General features: G+C 25.7%; 5 protein-coding genes across 9 annotated transcripts in view; 4 read left to right on the top strand and 1 right to left on the bottom strand.

Annotated features, from left to right (window-relative positions):
• The window catches only part of LOC113555042, a 36,129-nt gene extending 22,956 nt beyond the window's left edge, over window positions 1-13,173 (top strand). For 3 of the 4 annotated variants that reach the window (XM_026959336.1, XM_026959335.1, XM_026959333.1), the window contains 11 exons: window positions 7,938-8,071; window positions 8,152-8,319; window positions 8,668-8,824; window positions 9,248-9,447; window positions 9,926-10,139; window positions 10,232-10,447; window positions 11,469-11,633; window positions 11,700-11,833; window positions 11,908-12,075; window positions 12,426-12,582; window positions 12,679-13,173. In XM_026959336.1, coding sequence (XP_026815137.1) covers window positions 7,938-8,071; window positions 8,152-8,319; window positions 8,668-8,824; window positions 9,248-9,447; window positions 9,926-10,139; window positions 10,232-10,447; window positions 11,469-11,633; window positions 11,700-11,833; window positions 11,908-12,075; window positions 12,426-12,582; window positions 12,679-12,896 — 1,931 coding nt within the window. In that variant the 3' untranslated portion in view covers window positions 12,897-13,173. The remainder of the gene's footprint in view (window positions 1-7,937; window positions 8,072-8,151; window positions 8,320-8,667; window positions 8,825-9,247; window positions 9,448-9,925; window positions 10,140-10,231; window positions 10,448-11,468; window positions 11,634-11,699; window positions 11,834-11,907; window positions 12,076-12,425; window positions 12,583-12,678) is intronic. The other variant, XM_026959334.1, reaches the window with a different exon arrangement.
• On the top strand, window positions 893-7,847 carry LOC113555046 (LDL receptor repeat-containing protein egg-1-like). 2 transcript variants are annotated; one of them, XM_026959345.1, is made up of 4 exons: window positions 893-1,158; window positions 2,300-2,360; window positions 3,689-3,805; window positions 7,707-7,847. In XM_026959345.1, exons 1-4 carry the CDS (start codon window positions 1,113-1,115, stop codon window positions 7,714-7,716), a joined length of 234 nt encoding a protein of 77 aa, XP_026815146.1. In that variant the 5' UTR covers window positions 893-1,112; the 3' UTR covers window positions 7,717-7,847. The 2 variants fall into 2 exon arrangements, with proteins under 2 accessions (XP_026815146.1, XP_026815145.1); XM_026959344.1 differs by lacking the exon at window positions 7,707-7,847 and adding an exon at window positions 3,861-3,933.
• Window positions 13,174-15,131: 1,958 nt separating the features above from the next.
• On the top strand, window positions 15,132-15,914 carry LOC113552245 (40S ribosomal protein S12, mitochondrial). The gene is made up of 2 exons (XM_026955014.1): window positions 15,132-15,394; window positions 15,465-15,914. Exons 1-2 carry the CDS (start codon window positions 15,346-15,348, stop codon window positions 15,827-15,829), a joined length of 414 nt encoding a protein of 137 aa, XP_026810815.1. The 5' UTR covers window positions 15,132-15,345; the 3' UTR covers window positions 15,830-15,914.
• Window positions 15,890-17,367, bottom strand: LOC113552244 (39S ribosomal protein L2, mitochondrial). Its single transcript, XM_026955013.1, has 4 exons — window positions 17,041-17,367; window positions 16,718-16,972; window positions 16,417-16,629; window positions 15,890-16,188 (listed from the first exon to the last, which is right to left on the bottom strand). Exons 1-4 carry the CDS (start codon window positions 17,270-17,272, stop codon window positions 15,977-15,979), a joined length of 912 nt encoding a protein of 303 aa, XP_026810814.1. The 5' UTR covers window positions 17,273-17,367; the 3' UTR covers window positions 15,890-15,976.
• Window positions 17,368-17,539: 172 nt separating this feature from the next.
• On the top strand, window positions 17,540-20,051 carry LOC113553639 (proteasome subunit beta type-7-like). The gene is made up of 6 exons (XM_026957078.1): window positions 17,540-17,767; window positions 18,716-18,895; window positions 18,960-19,110; window positions 19,182-19,349; window positions 19,429-19,580; window positions 19,828-20,051. The coding sequence occupies exons 1-6, from the start codon at window positions 17,706-17,708 to the stop codon at window positions 19,925-19,927; spliced, it is 813 nt and encodes a 270-aa protein (XP_026812879.1). The 5' UTR covers window positions 17,540-17,705; the 3' UTR covers window positions 19,928-20,051.
• The last annotated feature ends 2,235 nt before the right edge of the window (window positions 20,052-22,286 follow it).

Genomic DNA, 22,286 nt, shown 5'->3' with positions numbered 1-22,286 from the left:
ATACATTAATCTAATCTGTCTAAAATGAATATTTATTAATAATGTATATATACATACAACTGCCACATTAGGTGTTGGATATGACGAAATTTATTTAGGTAAATAACCCAAAATTTACATGAGTAAAGTATATATAATATGATTTTTACAAGTAATTAACCAAACGTTTAGGTGAATTTATAAATTATTGAATAATAAGAAAATAATACATATACATACATTTTTATAATATTTACTACAACTATATATCCTTATAATATCATAAAAATTAAGTTATAATTTTTAATTTTATTATAATAATTTATACGAGAATGTAATACATTTTATTAAACAAATGGATACGAGATATCATACTAATAAAAATATTAGTCAAAATAAAAAATATAATACATTAAATTATATGGCAATTTTAAAGCATACTGATATACATAAGAGTAACTAGGGGGGGCTTGGGTGGGTTTCAGCCCCTCAGAATCTTTGGTTAAATGAATGGTGATATAAACATATTAGTATTAACTTTTTTTTTGCCTACTTTATAACACAATATAATGTTTCATATAAACGAATAATCATTCAAATCAGTTGTAAACAATTAAAAATAATGAAATTAAAAAAAATTTGCTATAAAACATTTTTATGAATTAAGTCCCCCCCCTAACTTAAAAGACTAGTTACGCCTATGCTGGTATGTACATATAAATTATTTATAATGTTTATATATTTATGTATACGCATAGGTACCCATCAAATCAAAACTAGTTTTATTGTTAATTCTGTATACCTACATCGAAATTAGTTGTTGGACGTAGTAGTAGGGCTGTACGCTGAGTTTTAAAACAATTTTGCTTACTCGTTTAATTTTTAATACCTGTCTACGTAATTTGTTATTTGGTCGATCATACAAACATAGCTCTGCGTATGCGTAAAACATAATAATTATTAACACCGACTGATAACTTGAAATACTTATTCAGAAGACATAAGATCGTTCTAAAAATAAAGTACTTTACAATAAAGTTCAATATTAATTAATTCCATGCAAATATTTTTTAGTGGTGCTTATATAATTTATCTAATTTAAGTTTAGCTTCAATATTAATTCATCATTGGCCATGAAGGTGACGTATACCTGGTTAATATATGCATGTATAATTTTTGGTACGTATTTGTAATATCTTTGTTTACGATATAAAAATATATAATATTGAAGACAATTAGTGATTTAAAAAAAATATATACATAAATATTTTTCTATCTATATTGAAATGTTTTTATTTGTTATAAATATAAAAATAACATTTGTTGAAAACAATAATTTGTCATATATAAATATATTATAACAAATAAACAAAATTTAAATGCGATAAAAATGTTGTCAAAAAAAAAAAAAATAATATTTTATTACCGTATGCTACACAGTATAATAGTATTACATTAAAGTATATTTTTATTATTATTTAATACATGATAAATCAAGTTAAAAAATAGTTATTATAAAAATGTTGTTTTACTTTTACTTGGGTTCAATTTTCGTTATTAAAAATAACATGACGATGATGAAAGTATGCGGTTGTATATTATATTGTACTTACCTATTTGTACATTCAAATGTATTTTGATGCCTCGTATGTCAAATTGATTTATAAAATGACCATTATAGACTTTGAAACAACGAATTCGAGACGCTTATCACGAATTTTTTCATTTTATTTATGGAATGTATTCAATACGTCAAAAAGGGTTATTCTCATACACTAATAATATAGATCAAAATATATAATTATAAGATTCATATATATCGGAAACTTTTAATGATAATTTCAATAATATGTCTGGATTACACATCTAAGTATTTATATTTTTATTGAATCGATGCCAATAATTAATTCAACAACAGAATCTTTGACATAAAACAATGGTAATTTTTTCTTTTAAATAACTTTATTAAGACTATAAATAATAATAAAAAAAATTATCAACTTTTAATAGTTTGAATATTATAAACTGTTCGATAGGTACTCTTTTAAATTTGTTGTATTGTCCAACTGTGAATATTAAACATTATTTATTTAGTTTTGCATTTAACTTTTAAATTATTTTATTAATTTTTCTTGTTTATAATAATAACACATTTTTTATGTTTAAAAAATTAAAAATCAAAATATGGGATGAAGAATAAAGAAAACCAATTATGACTGTTTCTGTCTCAACCTAATATAACATAGAAACATATTAATATAAAACAAAAATTCTGATTTATAATATGACACTACTTAACATTACAAATTATATTTTTCAGGAATAGACGTTTTTTGTGATAGAATATTTGAAAAACGACAAACTGTTTCATCATGCGAAATGTTGGTATACAATAATAGTAATTATTATAATATTATAATAAGAATCAAAAATACGGTAGCTCAGGTGGAGACGTGGACTTCAAAAACCTCAACGATCCCTAGTCCTCTATATCAAATAATACACAAACTATACAGTAGAACAGTAGACACATATTGTAAATTATTATACTTTTTTTGATATTCATACATTATAAACAAACTTATACATTCTCAAGATCCTAGTTTACTATCTTTTCATGTATATCTCCTGATTTTTAATATTTTTTCTAGTTTCGAGAAAAATACTAAAAACGTTCGGCGGCCGTACGAGCACGTGGGCCACATGTTGGCATGTTTGATACAAATGATAACGAATATTTTCGAAAATAATTAAATACAAAAAAAAAATTTTATTTTTTTACCAAAACATTAAAATTAATTATTTTTTTTTCCCTGTGAATCTTATTAAAGATCAACATTAATATATTTCCAATATTCCAGGAGATACCGCAATGAGTAAATCCTCACGGGACCCTCTGTATACTCAATAATATTATAATATTATATGCATACGTTTAATTTCAAATAAATATAACATATGTGACGGTACGGTGCTATCTGAATTTTCTCGTGCAACCACCTCCACACACTTATAATAAAATAGACTATTCCACGTCGTTAGTTGAGTCCTGAGTTCGCCGTTATTGTGTCTTTACAACAATCAACAATGTCAACATATTTATCTAATATGTAAATGTCAATACGAATATATTGTAGAAGTATTTTGGTAGTACGTAAGTACATTTTTTGGAGAAAAACATTGTTAATAATTTCTGCAGGATCGAGAGAAAAATATTTTTGTGAGGTTGAGCTCGAAAAATGGTTTACTTTATCAAACTAATCATATCCCTGAATATTGAACGAATTCTTCGTACTTCAAACAGTATTTGTATTGATTTTAATTTAATAAAATAGTAAAAATAAATATAAATATAAATTTTAGTTATAATAAGTTGCTGTAGAATAGTAATATATTACCATTTAATTTATATTGAGTGGCCCTTATTAATTGTTCTGTGTCAATGTGTATTTTTTTGAAACTAGAACTGCAGAACTGTAAACTTAACTTATTTTGTTAACCTGTAAATAATGACTGACATTTGAAAATAAAAACAAATAAAACACCAACACTACGTCGTTTTAGGAAGAAGACCAAAATTTAACTTTATTAAAGAATAATTAAATGTATCATATTTGATATGATTTAATACAAAATATTATAGTTAATATTAAATGTTGATTTTAAAACCTTACACATAATTTACATTCAATTTTTTTTTATTTTAAAGCAAAGACCAATACAAATGTATATCTGGCCAATGTATTGATAAAACATCAATTTGCGATGGAACTCGAGATTGTAATGATGGGTCTGATGAAACTTTAGCATTATGTAATACAGTTCGGTGAGTTGGTTTTAATAAAATAATTATGTACTTAAATAAATATTTTAAATTTAAGGTGTCAAAAATAAACGTTCCGTTGTAAATATGGGGCTTGTGTAAATAAATAAAGTAAATGTGATGATGGTAAGACAGTGTGCTGATGGATCTGTTGAAGACAATTGTCCTGATTCAATTTCAATCTCAGCAGATCCATTAACACTACAACTTAATAATACAACACAACTAACGACGGAGTCTAATAAAAAGTATTTAATATTTTTTTTAGCCAACCAAATAACATTCGCTATATTTGTAGACTATTTATTTCAAACAAAAGTTAACTTTATGAATAATTCAAAAACTCAATTAATTTGTTAATTATGACCCCAAGTAAACATAATATTGTCATTAAATTATGTGAATTTTTATAAATGATAAAATATAATATGAAATCTAGAGCTTTCAATAAACATATAAGTACCATCATAGGCAAAACTATTCATAGTTTTAGTAGACAACAGATTTTTTTGGCATTTGAATTTTTCTTTCTATTCCTCTATAACGAAGCTATGCCAGCTAATTTTATTTATTATCAGTAGATTCAATAATACGAAAGTATTTTATTTTGGTGTTGTGGGGGGAGGGGTGTTGAGTATTTTTATTTTTGCAATTTTTTTAAATACTAGTTCGAAATAAAAGTATTTAATAGGCGAATATTTATTATTTTTACTTAAAAAAGCTATTTAAAAGCTATATACCGTAAAAGCTATCAAATATTAATTTGAATATTTTCAACAAATTAAAAATGTTGCATTTCGATCAGACTAATATGATTTACTGGTAATAAAATACTTTAAACATTTAGTCAAAACCCCAGAATTAGAAGCAAATGTAATATACTACAATGTGTTTCCTTTTAAAGAAAATATCACGAACAATTTCAGTTCATTGACCTCGGAATCATATGGGGTTTTCGAGAAGAAATAAGGAACACCTAAATACACATTTTTTTTATGAATTTTAAATTTTTAGACCTTTCAGTGCACCCATGTACAATAAAATTTGCATATTTTTAAATGGCAACAGGTGTTTTTTATACCAGATTTGGATAGTCCAAATTTTTTTAAGTCATTTAGAACTCTTAAACATGGCTTTAAATCCAAAATTGACTGAATGATAACGAGCAAATACTTTAAATTCATTTATTGAATTTTTCGAGAATTATTCTATGATTTTACAAATTTTCGCGTGATATCGCGTAATTTAAAATTCAATAGTTTAAACTAAAACATTTGATCGTTTTCATCGAGTCAATTTTGGTTTTAAAACCAAAATGATTTTAATTATTCTTCTTTATCCTTATTTTATATTAAAAACACCTATTGGTATTAAAACAATATACGTTTTAAGGCACATACGCACACTAAAATATATAAAAATTTGGAAAACATAAAAAGATTTTTGCTTGAAAACTTAAAAATATATCTTATCGCCCAATGAATCGCCGATGCTAAAGATAAATCTCGTTTTTGAAATTATTATTTAATTTATTTTTATAAATTATTTTAAAAACATCAAAACATTTGTATTTAGATATTTCCTATTTTCTCCTGAAAACACCCTAATATGAAGTTGTTTAAACTGTATAACGCAACAGTTTGTACGGCCAGGTAAAATTTTAGATTGCAGAACACGGACACTTTGTATTATTATATACATAAAATATATATTAATGTATATAGTTAAATACCTAAGTGTTATGTGTATATAATGTAAATTTATTAAAATATAAAAATAAAGTAGATTTATTAAAAACGTTATAAACTAATTACTATTAGTTAAAATAATCAATTTAAATCAATTAAAAATGTGTACAATATGATATAAATAAAAAATAATATTGAAAAAAAATCTATGTCAAAAACGAGAAATAATATTAAAACTTATATGTATAGTACATGGAATTTGAAAATTCAAAATTATTTCTTTGTTTTGGTGCTGGTTAATAGCTTATTATTTTCACCAGAATTAAATTTTTGCTTCTCAAATTGTAGCCTATTGCCACATTTGTCCAATCGTATTGCTCGTAAAACTGTCCAAAAACTCAGAAAACTTAAGTTTACCAAATAATAATTAACATTATTATATACATAAGTATATGTATATTATTGTACAAAGTGTCCGCGATTCGCACTTTTGATGCTCGACCGTACAAACTGACCTAGAACCATAGGCGTGCGCAGACCTGAATTTCGGGGAGTGCCTACAATTTTTTCGGTTTCTTTTCGGAATTTGAGCCCTCTCATAACAAGACATGTACATATTTTAATAAATTATAATGCCTGAATAAACATTACTTAAATTATATCACATATTAATCAGTAGTATTATTAGTACCAAGTTATATAATATTTCATTAGATAGTTGGATCTAAAATCTATTTTCAAGATAATTGCAATATATTTAATTTATTATTTTTCTTTTTGTAGTCAATAAAATCTAGCTGTTATAATCATAATAAGTTTTACCACGCAAATTTAAAATATTTTAAGTTGTATTATTTTTTTTATCTTAAAACATAATTTTTTACAGCATATTTTAGAAAAAATATAATTTTTATTCTAGTAACAGTAGTTAAAATACGGACCCATATATATGCTATAGAACTTAAATTTTAGGGCCCCAATAACATGTAGAGGGGGTACCCAGGCGCACGTCTATGCCTAGAACTGAAACTGACTCACCGGACTAAAATATTTAGTGTTACCTTTAAAAGGAAACACAGTGCATATAAAAATTATTTTCGGATTTTTAGCTATTGAAATTGCAAGTTTAGAAACAAATGGAATGTTATTATTACAATCATTTTGTTGTATAGAAAAGTTAAACATCTAAGTATATTATAACTTATAAGCATCAGGAAGAACATGGGACGTATTTTCAAAAAAACTTGATGATACTATGTGCTAAATAAAAATTCTGATTTTAAAATACTTATAATAATGTAATAATATCGTGTATTCTATGAGGCAAATAAAAGGAAGGGAATTCCCTGAAGATTAGACATATAATGATTCAATCCATTATAAATTCACGTAGATTAGGTTAGGTGACGTCAAAATGTGATTTTAATTCTTAGCGTTGTATTATTTAAGGAATAGGAATTTATGCATTCTACCGAGCCTTGAAGGAGTTATATATTCTTACGAAGGTTCAGATGACATTTTATCTCATGGAACACTGATTAATCACAATCGCACTGTTATTGAGAACTGTGAAATTGGATATCATAAGGCTTACCTCAATAGTTTTAGGGTTTGTCAAAATAATGGAAAATGGATATCAAAATTTGAGAAATTATGTTTCAGTACGTTATATATTGTAATAAATATACTGTAGCTAATACTTATGGAAATATTATATGTCAAATGTATGGTTATATTTGGTGAAGATTAGTTCATATTTATAGAAATGTGTTAATCTGTATTCTTAAATGGTTTAAATATTAATTGTTATCATTGGATGATGTAAGTGCAATATTTGTTTTTCTCTCAAATTGACTTGCAACATAATTAAATCAAATTCATATAAAAAAGTATTAAAAAGAAGGCATTTTCAAGCGTTTGACATATACATTGGTATTATATTTTATAACTATATCACTTAATGCTTGAATTTAAAATAAAAACATTCGTTCTTAAATTAAAATTAACACTGAAACATTGCTTTGAGACAATATACAATTCGATATAATCATACTCTCAAAAATATTATTTTTTATAATTATCGTAATATGTTATGTTATAAAAGTGCGCTAATATCTTCTTAAGCCTTCAATAATATGATTTACTCTTTATTCTATACGTATTATTACATGTTAATTTCGGTTATCTGTAATTATTACATTCAAATATTATTTTAGAGTGCGGTAGATCGTATATCGGACACAAATTATTGATCGATAATGGTAAGACAGCACAGGTTGGAACAGCACCTTGGAATGTAGGAGTATATCGATTTAATAAAGAAAATTCCAAATATGACTTGATATGCGGAGGATCAATAATTAGTCCAACTTTAGTCGTTTCTGGTAACAACTGTGATGTATTTCGGATTTAAAAAGCAACTATAATTAATGAAATAAAATTTTTAGCGGCTCATTGTTTTTGGAAAGATGGTATGCTATCTAATAGAATATCAATAATCAATGGTCTATATAGAATTGCTGTTGGGAAATATGATAGAAATTACACAGTTATTGACAATGATTTTACTCAAATAATGGATGTAAGTTTTTAGTTTAAAAGTAGAGTTTTATAAACTAAAAATAGGTACAATATTATATTATAAATAAATCAATTTTATAGGTGGAATTAATTTATCTGAAAGAAGACTATTTGGGATATAATCGGTTTTATTCTGATGATATAGCTGTTATAGTGTTATCAAAAAGAGTTAATATTAGTGATGCTGTTGCTCCAGTTTGTGTTGATTGGAATGGGAGATATAATGTAATAAATGGAACTCAAGGAAAGGTTGGTTTTTTTGTTAAAATAAATATTACAATAATAGTTTATTTACAGATTAGTACAACACAACCGATCACTATTTTCAATTTATAGGATGAGCAACTACTGTAAAATTCTTGTATTTTATTGTATATAAAAAAAAAAAACACTACAAAAAAAAATATCATAATTTAAATAACAAAACCCTTGAATATTATTTTTATTTCATATTTCTCTAATGTTTAGAATAATACGACTTTAATCAGTTGGATATTAATTAATTAATTACTCTAATTATGCATTATCAACATTTACATAATTACATTAAAAATGAGTAATCATATTTATTATTAAAGTATTTTACAAATTTCACAGATTGTTGGTTGGGGAAATACGGAAAAAGACATACCTAGTCCGGTTTTATTAGAAGCAACTTTACCATACATTGATTATAATTCTTGTCGAAGCATGTATACCAATGACTTTCAAAAGTTTGTCACTTTTGATAAATTTTGTGCCGGATCTACATCGGGTAATAAAATATATATTTATTATTACTTAAACCAATATTTCAATGTTTTTTCAACAAATACAATTATTTACATATTATCATGTATATAAATATAAACCACTATTTTTAATTAAAAATATAACTTATTAAACCATACGTTTTAGTACCTAATTATTATTTTATTATCACAAATGGCACTATCTGAGTTTAGGACTTAAAAACTGGATAAATTAAAGATATAAGAATATTATTAGAACAATTTGGTCAATGCAAAATAATTTATTGTTCAATTTATTTACAATTATTATTAAAATATAAAATTAACAACAAACTGAATAAATCGGAGTGTATATAATTTGTCATTTAACTAAGTGTTAAACCTACCACTCAAAAATGGTCGTATGATTAATCGTTGTCGTTAAAATAAAATATCTTTAATTTCAGGACAAGGAGTTCGTGAAGGTGACAGTGGTTCAGGCTTGATGTTTTTATATTCTGATTTTTATTATTTAACCGGAATTGTCAGTAACAAGGATCCAACTACAAATAATTCAATAGCAGTTTTTACAAATGTTAAACACCACATTAAATGGCTTCGTGAACTGTATAATAAATATACATCTTATGAAAGTGATAATAAGATGGTAATAATATAAACATCATTTATTCTATGTGTAATTGAAATCAGTATTTATATGAATAGATTTTTACTTTTGTGAAACGATTCATAACAATTCATTTTTAATAATCGTTAATTTTAATTAAACATAATATGACATAATACAATATAGATAATACCTAAGTGTTAAATTTCACCATCACTTTTTACGTTTGAATAAATTTTTTACTTAAATAAATGTTACATTTTTATTTTCTACAACTAATTGTTTCATATAACAATTATTATTATGATTCTACTTGATAGTTTAAATAAATATTCAATAATATCAAAAGCTATTTAGTGTTTTATGACGATGACTGTATATTTATTTCTTAATAGGTATTATTATTATTTTTTTATTATTGAATTTACTTGCTTATGTTAAATGTTAACTTCTGCTTCAAAGTAATCAGGTTAGGAAAAATTTATAATTTTATTTTTTATAATTTATACTATTCCAGGTTACCAAAAATGCATGTGTTTTACCAACTGCCGAAGGAGTAATGTATTCTTATGGAGGTTCAGATACAATTTTATCTCATGGCACATTAATTAATCCTAATCGTATTATTATTGAAAACTGTGAAGTTGGATATCATAAGGCTTATCCAAATAGTTTTAGGGTTTGTCAGGAAAATGGAGAATGGAAATTGAATTCTGAGAATTTGTGTTTCAGTAAGTTATATATTAAAATTATTATGCTTTAATATACATATTATATGTACGATATTTTATTATATTTGATGATGAAATATTTATGTTTATAGAAACGTGTCCGTCTCTATTATCAGATGGTTTAGACATTAAATGTACTCTAAATGGTAACTATACTAATTGTTCGAATCCATCTATACCCGATACTATAGCAAAAACATTGTGTAAGCAAACGCATAGATTACTTAATGGACAAGAAGGAACTCCAATCGAATTACATTGTCAGTCTAATGGAACGTGGAATAATCCACTATATAAATGCATTCCATGTAATTGTATTTTTACATCATATGAACGTAAATGTTTAATTTATACAGGATTCACTAAAATTTGATTCCTGCCGTCTTGTTTTTGACATATGTGCAACAAATATTTATATATCATTTTATTATACGGTCAAAAACTTAAGTTTATGTTTAATAATGGACTGATCTTTAACTGGTAATAAGTGATCGACAAGATAGTTGTATTCGATAAGTTAATCTTTCTGGGAAATACTGTATTAATATTTTGGACATTTGGAAAATCTATATTATAATTTATAATACTCGATATTACATGTATAACTATTGTATACAAACTATTGATATATTACATGTATAACTATTGTATACAAACTATTGATATATTCATTAATAATCTAGGTATGCTATAGAAGGTAATATGAGTAGATCGTTAAAGTATACTTGAAATGACTCAGAAAATACCCGGAGTAAATTTGAATGAAAAAAAGTTACCTACCTAAATTTGGGAGGCAATTCGAGTTTCACCATTGTCCGTATCAATAGTATACCTTAAAGAATGTTCAATGTTTAGTGATTGTTATAAAGACGTGTGATGTGTCATCCAGTATTTATTAACTTTTGCTACATTTTTTATATTTTACTAATTTAATGAAATATTACTGTATCCAAGTGATTATTATATTATTATGTATTATTAAAGTTAAAATAAATCGGGTTTCAGAATCCCTCAATTATGATCCGTGTTATTTAGGTAAGAAATTCTTCACAAAAATACTTAAAATACTTACAAAATATAATTATATTTAATATACCGACCTTTTTTTAATGTATTTTAATATATAACAATGTATAATAATGTGCAATAATGTAAGTACAATAATATTATTAATATTCGTGTAATTTCCATAGCTGCCACTGAAATTGTTCTATAAAAAAAAAGTTAAAATTTAAGATGAACAAATAATCTTTGGTTTAATTTTTATTTATAAGTATTGGATAATTAATTAATGTTGTCATCTATACTTACATTCAAATATTATTTTAGATTGCGGTAGACCGTATGTCAGACACCAATTATTGATCAATAATGGTAAGATAGCACATATTGGAACAGCACCTTGGAATGTTGGAATATATAAATATTATGAGAGTTCCGAGTATAAATTGATATGTTCAGGATCATTAATTAGTCCAAATTTAGTCGTTTCTGGTAGAAACTGAACAATATTTTTAAGGCCTAAGAAAAAATAATAATTATTTAAATATCATTTTTTAGCTGCTCATTGTTTTTGGCAAAATGATCTGCTGTCTAGACGAATATCAATAAACGACGGTTCATATAAAGTTGCCGTTGGAAAGTATACTAAAGATTACACAGTTATTGATAATGAATTTACTCAAATAATGGATGTAAGTTACTAATTTAAAAGTCAAATTTTATTATATTTATGAAAAACTAAATATTGATTAAAACAATTTTAAAGGTTGAAACAATATATCTGGCTGAACATTATTATGGAAATGATGGATTTTATTTTAATGATATAGCTGTTATCGTGTTAAAAAACAGAGTTAATATTAGTAATGCTGTTGCGCCAGTTTGTGTTGATTGGAATAGTAATTATAATCTAACGATTGCAGCTAAAGGAAAGGTTTGTCTGTTATATATTTTTAAATCAAAGTTATGATTTAATTACAGTTAAGTATTATATTACCATTCAATACTGTCCATTTGTATGAAAAGAAAACAGTTGAATATACTCTTCTGTAGTATACATAAATTGCCTCGTATAATTATACAAAGCAATACTAAAAAGAATCTTATAATTAAAATTTTAAAACCACTAACCATTATTCTTATTTTATATTTGCTTGATTTCCAAAATTTTAACAGTTGGATTTTAATTACCAAATTATATTAATAAATCATTAGCAACATTTACATGATTACATTAAACGAGAGTATTATTATACGTTATACAATTTATTAATACTTTCACAGATTGTGGGTTGGGGAAAAACGGAAAAGGGCATATTAAGTCCCTTCTTATTAGAAGCGACTTTATCATACATTGATGAAAATTCTTGTAGAATAATGTATGAAAACGGATTTGAAACGTTTGTTACTAAAGATAAGTTCTGTGCCGGGTCTACATCAAGTAATAAAAATAAATATATAAATTATTAATATTTGAAATTATAGAACAGTTGTATGATTAATTGCTGTCGTTAAAATAAAATATCTTTAATTTCAGGACAAGGAGTTCGTGAAGGTGACAGTGGTGCAGGATTGACTTTTTTATATTCTGATTTTTATTATTTAACCGGAATTGTGAGTGTCAAGGATCCAAGTACAAATAATTCAATAGCAGTTTTTACAAACGTTAAATACCACATTAAATGGCTTCGTGAACTGTATAATAAATATACATCTTATGAAAGTGATAATACGCCGTCTCAGAACTCAGAATGAAAAGGTTCTAAATCAATTTTTTTGAAAAATTGTGTTTTTGTATATATTATTTAATATTTTATTCTTGTATAAATCAGTCTTGAAATCGTATCCATTCGTTGATTATTTAATGAGATACTCAGATTGAAAAGCTTCTAACTCATACAAATATGAATAATAAGGAACAAACCAAGAAATGTCAGTTGCAACCTTTTAATTCTAAACAATAATTAAGAACAAGGCCGTTACTGGATAAAAATTTCGGGGGGAGGGGTCCAACGTTTTTTAAATATATATACTAAACACTTGTCATTTTTATGTTAAAAATATAAAATTTGATTATTATCATTATTAAAAACTTAAGTCATCATTATAATATTAAATTTATATTATAGTTAATTATATATATTGTAATATTCGTGTAGGATAATAAGCACTCAAACGTAGTTAACATGATCTATTTATTGAATCGTAATAAGACATGGTAGTTCACGATACAACTTCGCAACGGCACTGACTGACACGTAATAATAAATATAAATTCACCTGGGTCGGCGCGATGTATACCACTATCGATAAGCGATAACAAAATGATACATACCATATAATATTACACAAATATCATATATATATACATATAAAATTATTCACATTATTTAAAAGTACAAATAAAAAATTATAAAATGTAAAATATAATTTTTTCAATATTAAATTTATAAAATGATTATTAATTTATAGTCTATATGTATGCAATATGTTGACTATTTTATATAAGTAAAATAACTTTATCTTTTTGAAGAGCAAATTTATTTAGGACATCTTCTGGATCTACTTTAATATTTCTATCAACACTTAATAATGCTAGGCTATTTAAATGGTTTTGTCCAATAGCGTTTCGCAAAAATGTTTTCATCCGTTTCAGCGTTGATAACGTTTTCTCGGACGTTGCAGTTAAAACCGATAGTGTAGCTAAAACTTTTAATAAAAAGTATATACACGGAAATAAATCAGGATTACAATTGCTTAATGTTTCAACGGCTGTACTAGGACGATCGTTTTGAGAATGTGAGATCCATTTCCTATTCCATAGTTTAATTTCTATGGGCAATAAATCAATATCTATATATAGTCAGAATATAAATTAAAATCTGTAGCTGATGTTGCAGCTTTATGACACATTTTTGGTATTAATAAATATAAAGAAGACAAAACTGTTTTGTGTTTTGAAAATTTATCTTTTAGTTGTTGAATAAAATCGTCATATAAAAGAATAGCAATAGCTATACGGAAATATTCTTCTGGAGAATTAACATTAACGTTAGTTCTATTTTTTTGACGTCCAACTAGTCTTGGCATTTGTATCTGATCCTCTCCGTCTATCAACTTTAACATATTTTTTGCTTTTTGAAATATTTCTTTAAATGTTTGGTTTATATTGATTCGCATGTCTTCAACTGCATTCAAAACAGTTTCGACTAATGTCACTGCTTCACTTATATCACATGTGTTTGAGTTCGACATTTTCTAATGAAAGTGGTCCGGAATCATTAGTACCACGAAAAGCTATTTCTTGCCGGCCACATAAAATTATAGTTTCAATTATCGGTATTAATCTTTTTCAATTTAAACTTATTTGTACAGCACGCGCTGAATCTAATTTTTGTGCAATAGTTTGCTGACTTTTTGATTAGATAGCTATAAAATTATCACCTCGTTAAACGTTAGTTTTATGAAAATCTTTTTTAGAATGTTCATTAAATACTTCTATTGCATGTTTCCGATTGTTAAAAATGTTGAATACTAAAGAGGAAAGTTTTTGATTATTGCCTTTGCCTCCAAATTCCAAATCAAATATTACACAGTAATAATAATAATGTTACATGTTACATATATTGTACTATGTTATTATCAATAACCCTTAAAATAAAATAATTAAAATGATTTTTACCATAAAATGTTTATAGTTCTTAAAAGGCCTAACTGCTGTTAGTCTGTATGCAATGAGTCTGAAAAACAGCAGGCCGTCTGGAAAAATAGGTAATAAGATGTTCGCAAACAAGCTATCCCATTGCAAAGAACTTAGTCTTATTCCAAAAAAACTAATTTCCCATATAGCCTACGACACATACATAAATATTTATCATAGATAAAATGTTTACATTTGTAACGATAGTCGCTTCATCTGGTAGCACTGGTTTGTTATCAAAATATAAAATTATTATCAATCCGGTGATAGAAAAATTATTGAGTGATAAATAAATTACTTTCAGAGTAATATTAGTACTAATTACCCAGTAATGTTAAACCTCAAAACATTTATACATTAGATATTGGAATTATACAATTTGCAAAATTACATTTTGCAATCAGATATAGTACTTCAATAGCTCAGTGAAAGTTAAACTATAGAATAAATATTATAGAAGAGAAAAGTATAGTTTCAAACCGAATTAAACGAAAATATTCCAAAATGAATGTTCTATTACAAGGGATGAAAAATTTAGTACTTAATAAATCATGTAAGTGTTATCATAAACCAATAATTATTAAGTTTTGAATTAATGTCAGAATTTGTTTTCATACTACTAGTGGGAGAGTCAACTAGATGTATGGCATCACTTTATCAAATGCACAAGACAGGCCCTCATAAAAAACCAATGTTCAAACGGAATCCGTTGGGAGACAATCCATTTTTAAAAGGTGTTATACTGAAAACTCTAATTAGAAAACCAAAGAAACCAAATTCGGCCAATCGAAAGTGTGTCTTGGTGCGATTAAGCAATGGCAAGGAAATGATTGCTTATATACCTGGTGAAGGACACAATCTTCAAGAACACAATGTTGTATTAGTACGTAACGGGCGGTGTAAAGATTTGCCTGGTGTAAAAATAACGTGCGTTAGAGGAAAATTTGATTTACCACATGTTGTAAAAAAAACACAGACTAATTCTTAATTCTATAGTAATGTTATATCATTATCAATTTTTCTTTTTGTATATTAGTCATTAATAAAATTAAAATATTATATTAGTTTATTTATTTTATTTTATACAATATGTTTAGTATAACAGTTAATGATCAATATCCTAAGTACATACATTTCAAAACAAAGCACTTAGTTCTAATGTAACCTTTTCTAATTTTTTTGGAGCAAGTTCAGTTACAATTTTTAATGGTGGTGGTGGTCTAATTTTACGGCCAAAGCGACCAGTTTTTCTTTGCCACAATCCAGACCGAGGACGATTACCCAATTCGCGGTTACGATTTGGACTGCCAATGTGTTCCTTAAAGTGATTTGCATTTGATATTTGCCCTGAAAACAAATTATTAATTATACATGTAAAATCTTTTAAGATTATTGAAATTTGAACAATTAGATTCCTTTTAAATGTTATCTCCGTTAAATACTTGAACATTTCCTTAGTATCAGGAAGTTTATAAACATTATAAGTAAAGAGTTATTCTATAACTTATAGCCAACAATTATGACAAAACAATAAATTGAATATTAATATAAGTTTTATAACAATTGAAGACTTACCAATCGATGCCATACAATGTTTGGAAAGTGACACTTGTAATTTTGATGGCAATTGAATAATAACTCTGTCATCAACTTGTCTCAATATAGTAGCTGTTGATCCAGCAGTCATTACATAATGAGCACCTTCACCTGGCATTTTTTCAATACAGTGTACTTTTGTTCCCTTAGATAATGCACCGAGTGGATATGCATCTCCTTCATTTGGATTAACTACAAGTAGGTATTTCAGTGTTAAATATTTTTAGTAGTATATAATCTTCATTTATAAAATACCATAAGATAATGAATTTCTATGTACCTGGAATGCGAGGAATGTAACTAGATGTGACCAACATATCTCCAGGTTTCATATTGACAGTTGCAATAATGTACTTTAAATTTGTGCCACAACCAACCAAAGCCACTTTAGCTGTTCGACAGCCACAGTCCATTATCTCTAAGACACGGTCAATCCGAGGAGCATCATGTTCACCAGTGGGTCCAAAACGTTTTAAATCTACCCAATGATATTTCTGTTTGATACCACCACCCAAGCCCTTGACAACGACTCGGCCTGAAAATTAAAAATTAAAAATCTTGCAATAATTAATATTTTTGTTGTTCTAATATTGTTATAAATACCAGAGATAGGATCTCGGCCTGCCAAGTGTTTATTATTCAATGGTTTCACGGTGTACTTTTCGGGCCATTCGATTTCCCGTCTAAAATTTCTAGATTTCGGACTAGGTAACTCCATATGTGTGAAATTCCACTTGTGCCTCACCACATTAAAAAAAACCGAATGTATGGTCTTCAACTTAGTAGGATCAAATACAGAGAAACGCAAAGACGGCGCTAAAAATGACACAGACATTTTCGCACCTTTTGAACTAATAAATAATACGGCCCAATATCGTGCCTGGTAAACTATAAAAAAATTTAGTAGATTTTAATTTCTTTTTTTTAAATTATACAAAGTTATCAATTTTAATATATCTTTTCTGAAATCACTTTATTATCAATGATGATAAAATAAAGAATCAAAGAGGTCTGGTATAGTTTGCGTGTATTATATCTTTGGCAATGATAAAGCGAATTTACAATCTAGTATCTACGTATATGTACAGTATAAACATTTTTATATTTTAAATACTAAATATCTTTATGTTCATATAATTATTTTGATTAATTTGTTCGCCGCAGATAAGTAAAAACCGAAATTGTGCTATACCGCTTTCTCTGTTGAGGGTTTATTATTGTTTAAATAATTTATTTTCTTTAGATTTTTGATTTATTTCTTATTCGCGATGGCTTTGAACTACAGTTCCATCAACGACGACGAAGCATTTTCGTTCAGGAATCTTGAAAGGTTTATACATTTTATTTATTATTTAACTATTTCAACTTAATATATAAATCATAACGTTCATTTTAACAACAATCATATTAATAATATTATTATAATATTATCCCTATTCCTAAGATAGCAATCATAATTTTAGTGATATGTTTAAAACGTTTAAACTCAATTCTAACTAAGTCTTATTAACAAAGCAGTTAAATAAATTGTTATTACTAAACTATTACAGATAGTTCGGCACTTAGTTATGGTATCTATTTTATGCATGTCTAAGAGTTGTTTCGACTAAAAATTCTTGAATTAATATTAAAAATAATTATGCACTAACATGTATAATAATTCAATAATGCATGTTAAATAAAAAATTAATATTCATTTTTATTATCTGCATAATCATGCTATTTAGTCGTAATGCCAATTTTAAATGATCAAACAATGTAAAATATATTGAGTAGGTAACCCATATTACCTCAGTGATAGCGAATCAGCATTTAAATTATAGAATGTTCGATATTATGTTTTGATTGTATTTAAACATATTTAGATTTAAAAATTTTGAAAAGGCAATGTGTTTTAATATTTGTTGACTTCATAAATTTGAATTGTAAGAAAACTAAAAATAAGTAACCTATTTTTTTATAAAATGTAAATACCTATCCATTACTAAAAATGATCGTAAATATGTTATGTTTATTGTTAAAGAAAGATTGACAAGAGTTTAATTTATTTTTAATTTGTTTAGTTATTTGTGTGCAGTTGAGTGGATCACCTTATTTTTTTGTTTATTGCTTCTTGTAAAAATATATGAATTGTACCTGAATCATATTTTAGAATATTATTCAATTTAGCACACAGTTTTGGTATTTTCATACTAAGTTGTACATGAGGTTGTAAATTTTATCAACAATTGATATATTACCAATACAATTTATTCTAATTTTTATTTTTTTTTTTTAGAAATGCAAAAATTGAAAAAATGGGTCTCAAAATGCCGAGTTTCCGAAAAACTGGTACTACAATTGTAGGAGTTACTACTCGTGATTGTGTTATTTTGGCTGCCGATACTCGCGCTACATCTGATACAATAGTTATGGAAAAAAATTGTGAAAAAATCCATTATATTGGAAAATACATGCAGTATGTTAATTTGAAAATAAACAATGTTTGAAAATTAATAAATTTGAATTATTTTACTGATAAGTTGCTGTGGTGCCGGTACAGCAGCAGACACTATGCAAGTTACTCGCATGGTATCTGCGAATGTTTCCTTACAAGCATTCAAGTTTCCAGATGAAATGGTTCCTGTTGCATTTGCTGCTAGGTCACTTCGTCAGTATCTTTTCAAATACATGGTAATTAAGTTTATATTGCATCATACGTTGTTTATTTATCTTTATTTTTATTTATTTTTATTTGATTTTAGGGATATGTTTCAGCCGCTTTGATTTTAGGTGGCATTGATAATAGTGGTGCACATTTATACTCAATTTATCCTCATGGTTCAATTGATAAATTGCCTTACATATCTATGGGGTCAGGAAGTATGGCAGCCATTTCAGAACTTGAAAGTCGCTGGAATGAAAATCTAACAGTAATAATAATTTTGTATTTTAAATTGTCAACTTAAACCTAAAACCTTGAAATTATTTGCTTGATTATTTCATTTTTAGGAAGAAGAAGGAATGAAACTGGCATGTGATGCTATTTTGGGTGGTGTATTTAATGATCTTGGTTCTGGAAGTAATGTAGACCTTTGTGTCATCAAAAAAGATGGTACCCGTATGCTTAGAAACTATCTAACACCCAATAAGAAACCAGCTACGTATGTTTTTTTATTTACAGTAGTCAAGACTCAATAACTTAAATTTCTAGGTGAAAAAATATAAATTTGAATCATGTATTTTTGAATTATACACTGCTAAATTCAAGTATAAATTATAAAAATTTAAAGAGAAAAAAAAATTCAGTTAAAAAGTTTTTTAGTTATTGAGACTTAGGTATACTATATAATTTGCTGATATTTAGTTGTCTTATAAGTTAAGGCTATGTAAAAAATATTTATTTTTTAGTGCTAAATATGTCTATCCAGCTGGTTTGACCAAGGTATTATGCAAAAGTGAAATAAAATTCCAAATTGCAGAAGAAACTGTCATGGAAGTTGATGCTTAACATTTTCAATTATAATATAATGTATTAAGATCCAATCACAAATATTAATTTTATATACATTTTCATTTTCCACAACTTTTTTGTATTTTGTTGGCAAAATACATTTTTATTTATGTGGAATACTAATACAACCTAAATGTAATTAAAATTATATTTTATAAGAAGATATATGGTATTTATTCTTTTTAATACATTTTTATGCATTGAGACTTATTTAATTTCAAGGATTTAAATTACTTCAGATTTTTACTTCATAATATTAATATAATTGTTGGTCTTAAGATTTTTAAATTAATACTATTTGGTAGATAGATGAGTATTGTTTTATTATTATATAAGACCAGTTAAAAACACATTTTAATAACTATAAATTTTTTATTGTTTATAGTGGTGATAATATACAAAGTTATTGGACAAGGTATTATATATAATACCTAAAAAAAAAACCACTATAATTTTAACTATTATAAATAGATTATATATAATTATAAATATTAACTCAATGAAATGAGCATACGAGTCAAGCAGTGGTGTATAGTGTATACAAGGAGGGGGTGGGGGCCGATTTCCCCCATTGGCTTTTTCTTTATTATTTTTTGTATTTGCTTACATTATGAAGTATGCACTATAATGTAATATTTTGTGATATGATCTATCGAGCTATTGAATTTTAACAATTTTGTTAGTACTGAATGCCATTATAATTGTATTTTTCTTTATTTGTGTCAAAGTAATGTTTATTTGGTTTGAAATGGTCAATGACTAATTGATTATAATTTAATATAGCTTATCTTATTATTTATAGAGACAATACTATATAATATGTATGTAGGCTCAACTAAAAGGGCTATGCTTCCACTGTGAGTATGTTTAAAATGTTATAGGATATTATCATTGTTATTAAGTTATGAGAAATTACATCATTATCATTATGGCCGCTACTGGTTTAATTTATTGCGTATACATAGTACACAATATACATCTATCATTAATTATCTTTTTAAAAAAGAAACACTTGCGGGATTGTTGAAAATGTGTTAAAGTGTATTTGTTATTGAAACAGCTAAATGGAAGCTAACACTTATGGTAGCTAAAAGAATTATTTAATTATAGCAAAAGAAGTATTAAACAAACTAGAAAAAAAAAGAACTAGATTTCTTAATTTAATTATTATTTATTTTATTTATACATTAAAATATTTAATGATGTAGCATTTTATAATACAAAAGTTTTGACTTTATAGACTATTGGAATGGATAATCTTCCATATTGTATTTAATGTTTATTTTGAATCAATTCAAATTATATTCATTATTTTTTATTTGCTTGGCTGTTTCTATATTTTACTACCAAAGTAAAAAAAATTGTACAAAATCATCAAAGTTTATGAAATGTATGAAAATATATTCAGTTTTTATATCTAATACTTGAAGACTTAAATAGAAGGTTTTTTATAATCATTTAATACGGAACAATCATAATAAGAATAATCATAATTTTTTTTTTGTAGCAAGGCATTTAAAATTTAAATTTGGACAAAAATAGATATTTTAACAAAAACTATGAATTTTAGTTATTTTAATTAGAAATATTTATTTTCATCTATACCTAATATTTTTTTCCTAATAAAACCCATACAAGTTGTTCTTAAATAACTATAACTAATAACTATTTAAAATACACAGGGATAATTTATTTTCATGAGCATTTGAAGTTAAAGTTATGGCAACTTTTTCAAAATAACAAAAAACTGTAAATTGTTTATGTAAATATTCATAAATTAGAAGAACATTTTTCATAATTCGAAAATATATAATTATAATTTGTATTAGTTGTTCATGTGCAGTTCATATTAAAACTAAAAATCTAAATAATATATTCTAAACACAATTTTATTTTAAGTTTAAATTTGGACGACATTACCTACTTAAACTATGAGTAACGATTTTCATTGTTTTTATAGTAGCTACATACCTAATCATTATTAATATTGTGGAACATTTAACTTTTATGCTGGCACTATTATATTTTTTGCGTCCGATGAAATTTTTAGATGTTATACTGTATCGTGTGTTGAATTTGATGCACTCAATGCTGCTAATAGTCAAAACCGTCAAAATTATTACATCTAAACCACTTAATATACTGATTAATAATAATAAAAAAATAAACGGCATTGCTTATAACTTTTATTTTGATAACGAATTTAAACTTCACTGTTTGTGTATATATATTAAATAAAAAATAACTGCAAAAGTAAGACTTAATTTTAAAATTCTATAATAATTCTTCTTTTCTATATTATTATTTTTTTCCTTGTATTTTGTATTATTTGATGTACTCTGTCAGAATGTGGCTG

The sequence above is a fragment of the Rhopalosiphum maidis genome, chromosome 2, assembly GCF_003676215.2.
Source record: "Rhopalosiphum maidis isolate BTI-1 chromosome 2, ASM367621v3, whole genome shotgun sequence".
NCBI lineage: Eukaryota > Metazoa > Arthropoda > Insecta > Hemiptera > Aphididae > Rhopalosiphum > Rhopalosiphum maidis.
Note: the sequence above shows the minus strand (reverse complement) of the source record. Positions and strands in the feature narration are given on the sequence as shown.